Source organism: Priapulus caudatus, unplaced genomic scaffold (genome assembly GCF_000485595.1).
Source record: "Priapulus caudatus unplaced genomic scaffold, Priapulus_caudatus-5.0.1 Scaffold259, whole genome shotgun sequence".
NCBI lineage: Eukaryota > Metazoa > Priapulida > Priapulimorpha > Priapulimorphida > Priapulidae > Priapulus > Priapulus caudatus.
Window position 1 is genome coordinate 360,806 of NW_014577320.1, and position 4,662 is coordinate 365,467.

The following is a 4,662-nucleotide window of genomic DNA, read 5'->3' on the forward strand; positions in this document are numbered from 1 at the left end:
AGAGAGAGAGAGAGAGAGAGAGAGAGAGAGAGAGAGAGAGAGAGAGAGAGAGAGAGAGAGAGAGAGAGAGAGAGAGTGATCGAGAGAGAGAGAGAGAGAGAGAGAGTGTGATCGAGCGAGAGAGAGAGTGTGATCGAGAGAGAGAGAGAGTGTGATCGAGCGAGAGAGAGAGGGAGAGAGAGAGCAAGAGCGAGAGAGCGAAAGAGAAAGAATGAGAGAGACAACGAGGGAGAGCGAACGCGGCGATGAGAGGGTGCTCTTGATTCGTTTGCCAGTGAGTTTAGCATCAGAACACCTGCCGTCAGGTGAGCGCTGTCGCTCTGCGGCACTTGTTTGGTTATACTTTGGTTGTAATAGATTACAATTTTGGTTTGCCCACCTCTCCATGCACCTTAGTTATTCCCTTTGTCACTGTTTAACCATATATATAAGTTATAACCAACTCCACTTGTAGTAAGCCTATAAATTTAAAGGGACAGTAGCCTCTAGGATTTTACTGCATACAACTGTACTTACTGTATAACAAATCATCTATACCGACACGTATTTGTTACCAGATACCTAATTTAATTGTTATAATTAATTACACATCAATGCTACGAAATTTGAACGGCGCCATGACACCTGCGACCGTGCTGCCACCCCGAAAAAGTTGCGTATTTGACAATTTATTTTGCATGTTACAGACCGAGGACTAATCACAAAAGTGCAATTATATTTATACCTAAATGCTATTTAACCTAACGATATTTATTTTAGGGCAAATTTATCCATATTATAACTGAAACTATATGTCGTTTATAAGATATTACAATTCTTTTGCTTTTAAATGAATAAATAAGAAACACCCTCGGTCTGTAGCCCTTGGCTGGAAAGTGGGTTTGTGCAACTTATCAGATCGTGCGCTTTGAGTGGCGCCACCGTCGTTGTAATCAAACTGTAGACGTTAGTTTTAAAACATTAAAAAAAAATATTTCTAATGGCGATTGAACCATGAAACTTTTTATGTAGCGTAATTATAACCTAAATTAGCTGAAAATAACCCTGGAACCTAGAGTAAACTCTCCCTTTAACTATATTGTAATGAGTGTATAAAATTATATATTTGCTCATGTGTTTCTGTGTGATATCTTGACTGAATACTATTTTAGAGCATGGAGGAACTGATCAGCAAGACTATCCCAGCAAACATCAGACTAGGCCGAGAACTAGACCTGGAACCAGCTCTGGGTAGGTGGAGTGAAAACCGATTAATTAGTGCTTTAGCCTAATAGGAAATCAGTGTTGTAAAAGTAATGTGTCTACACGTTGTGCAGGTACATATTTTTACATTGCCATCCAAAAAAGGTAAAATATTTATGTTTCTGCTAAACATTTACTGGTTTTGCATGAAGCATATATCTCACAGTGCATAACATATTTACCACGGCTGATTTATCATCATTATGTAATACCAATTAAGTTTGTGTGCATGGTGAGTTTAATGACTCTCTTAGTTATAGTTTATAAACTGTATGATGGAATTTAAATTCAATTTATAAAGAAGTCCCAAGAACATAAAATATGGTGTTATATTAATTGTGCGTAAAATCAAAACACTTCATCACAAATGTTTTAATTATATATTTTTACATTTTTTGTTTGTGGTAAATGTTCAAAAAATCTGTATTCCTATCAGATCATGACAAATACCAGACTAGGTTTCTCTGTGGTTATTTTACAGGAATATGTTAAATTATTTCTAGAGCTACACTTGCATATATATATATCAGTTCAAATTATTGAGTGCCAGCCCACTGAACTTGTGGCATCAATTCAGTTAAAATGCTTGTGAATGTTCACAGATTCACATTTAGACATAGGAAATTTGAACTAATGATATAGGTATAGCTAGTTGTTGTTAAATTCAGAGACAGATCTCCACATGAAATTGATGATTGAACCTTTTGTCATAAAATCTCGTGTATAAGCCCCATGTATGGACATGTTTGTGTTTGGCACATCTAAAGTTTACAAAAACTGCTTGGCCAAACACATTTGCATGTACATATATGTAATGTTATATTTCAGGAAGCTTCATTTTATGCAGTGTATAATAATTTACACATGTGCCAAATAGGAGTGGTTATTTCAATGTTTGCAATCTAGTTCAAGATGGAAATATGCATGATTATCTATATATATATAAGATAATATTTTGTCTGTTGGTGTTCTTGCTTGTATTGTTATATTGTTGTATTGTTCCCATGTTGACTATATATGGAAACGAGCTTATAGTGCAGTGGCCGAGACCCAAAAAATTAAGTGCACCCCTACCGGAGGTATAACAAGCTGGGCCTGGTATCATTTTAACCGTCTGGATCTCTAGTTTATGAAAAGCCATGTTGTAGTTGCAGCAACCTTGTACAACATGCCGAATTAACCCTTTGTTTAGGGTAACATCTGAAAAAATGGCATTTTCAGTTACTTGCTTATTTTATGAAATCAGCCCCATTATATTTTATAATTGATGGTTATATCAATGTATTTCATTGAAATAGATATGTAGCAATGTATTTGAGGCAGTTTTATGCTGCTAAGGGGGTTAAGGGGCCAAAATTATACCCCAAATTTGGCATTTTTTGGCGATTTCGACCAAAATAATGTATATTTTCTTGCACTACTAAACCAATACATGTTATCACTGTGTCAGATCTGACTGTATTCATGGGCCTAGATGTGCTATTGATAAAAAAATTAGTTTCAGCATGGTAAACGGGTACAACATGCCAGGTACATTAACCCCTTGTTTGCGACAGACCTTAAAACTACTTTTTCAGTTTACTTGCATATTTTATCAAATGAGCCGTGCAGATGTTTAATTTAATTAGAACTGATGGTTATATCAATGTTTTTGATTGAAATATAGATGAAGCAATGCATTTTAGGCAGTGCTATGCTGTTAAGGGGGTTAAGGGCCCAAAAATATACCAATAAATCTGGCAATTTTTGATAATTTTGACCATAATAAAGAACGTAAATAATAAACATAATAACCATATCCGGAGGGAGCGAGCGGGAGGAAGAGAGGGAGAGGGAGAGAGAGAGAGAGAGAGAGGGAGAGGGAGAGAGAGAGAGGGAGAGGGAGGGAGGAAGACAGACCGAGTCAGAGACAGACAAACAGAAGATAGGCAGGCAGACATAGAAATTGAGAGAGAATGCGACATAAAAAGTGAAAGACGGAAATGGGATCCAAGGGAAACAGTTGATGCAACGAGGTCAACTATCTGCGAGAAAATATTTTTCCTGCATATCTAATGTGAATGCTTTAGACAATTGCTTTATTGGTCCTTATAATGTTTTCTGATTCCCTATATTAGCCCTATATTGTAGAAAAAAAGACCTTCCGCCAAGTTATCAGGAGACCTGTCCTTTCACGTCATGGCGCGTGCCGACGTCGCGTTTCGACAACATATGTGCCTACAGTCACAGCACAAAATGGAAAGTCGTCGCTACTATGGCTCTCCCTTATACTCACCCACAGCCGTTCAAGCTGACGGTTGGTGGAGAGTGAGAAGGTGGTAGAGAAGCATGCTGTAACGTCATCACGATAGCACCCTCTAGCACACTGTTAAGGATAAAATTCTAACAGTGATGCAGGTAATTACTATCGTCAACGTCAGCAAACAACAGCTGCACTCGGAAAGTAAAGAGCAAAAGCTTCACGGTTCTGACCGCCCTCTACTAGAGTCGAACTCGCGATCTCTAGTAGACAGCAGCGGTTTTCTATACATTAGCTGCACCTGTAATGAACGTATTTACGCTCATATATATGTACGTGTGTACTCTCGAGTGCTGTGTGTGTGTGTGTCCCGTGACCGTATAATGTAGACCTGCACCCCAAAGATTCTCGCTTGGTGCGGGTAATTATGAATTAATTACCCTGAGGGTAGCATGAAATAATAGACAGACTCTTTGTGTACGTATAACATATATATATATATATATATCTATTTTCCTTATTCCCAACACCCTAATCAATCATACAAGGTTTCGTCGTGTTAGTAAGACAACAATACGCTTCGCAGCGTTTCTTAAATAAGTGGTTAGTCACACAAGATCCGGTCCCGTCGAAAATACTGTCTCTTCAGACGTTCAACGTAACGTTTACCAACAGGGATTGTCAACAGTGTTTACCAACAGAGTTTAATCAACAGCGTTCATCAACAGCGTTTATCAACGTTTATCAACAGAGTTTGTCAACGCTTATCAGCGGAGTAGTACTATAACTACAATACACACAATACTAGTATAACACTGCAATACGATAAGACAATCCTGTTAATACTTACGAGACCGGAACAGTGGATCGATGTGTTCTCTAACAGCGAGTTGGTCTCTTTTTATACTTTTTCTACAGGTAGTTAGCTCGCTATGTGACGTCACCAAACATGCAGACTAGTGCTGTGCGTCGGAACCCGATAATCCGAATCCGATCCGATCCGAATCCGATCCGATCCGAATCCGATCAGATCCGAATCCCGATTCGGATTCGGATTGCCGGGATCGGGAGAGAGGTGTGCGTGTTTGTGTTGTGTGTATGACAGAGAGAGAGAGAGAGAGAGAGAGAGAGAGAGAGAGAGAGAGAGAGAGAGAGAGAGAGAGAGAGAGAGAGAGAGAGAG

The 4,662-nt window shown here is 38.7% G+C and overlaps 1 protein-coding gene across 1 annotated transcript in view; it reads left to right on the forward strand.

Annotated features, from left to right (window-relative positions):
• Positions 1–4,662, forward strand: part of LOC106808191 (glycine dehydrogenase (decarboxylating), mitochondrial-like) — a 34,693-nt gene that overhangs the window by 2,562 nt on the left and 27,469 nt on the right. Inside the window, 1 exon segment of the mRNA XM_014810794.1 lies at positions 1,152–1,230. Within this exon segment, the coding sequence (XP_014666280.1) occupies positions 1,152–1,230 (79 nt within the window).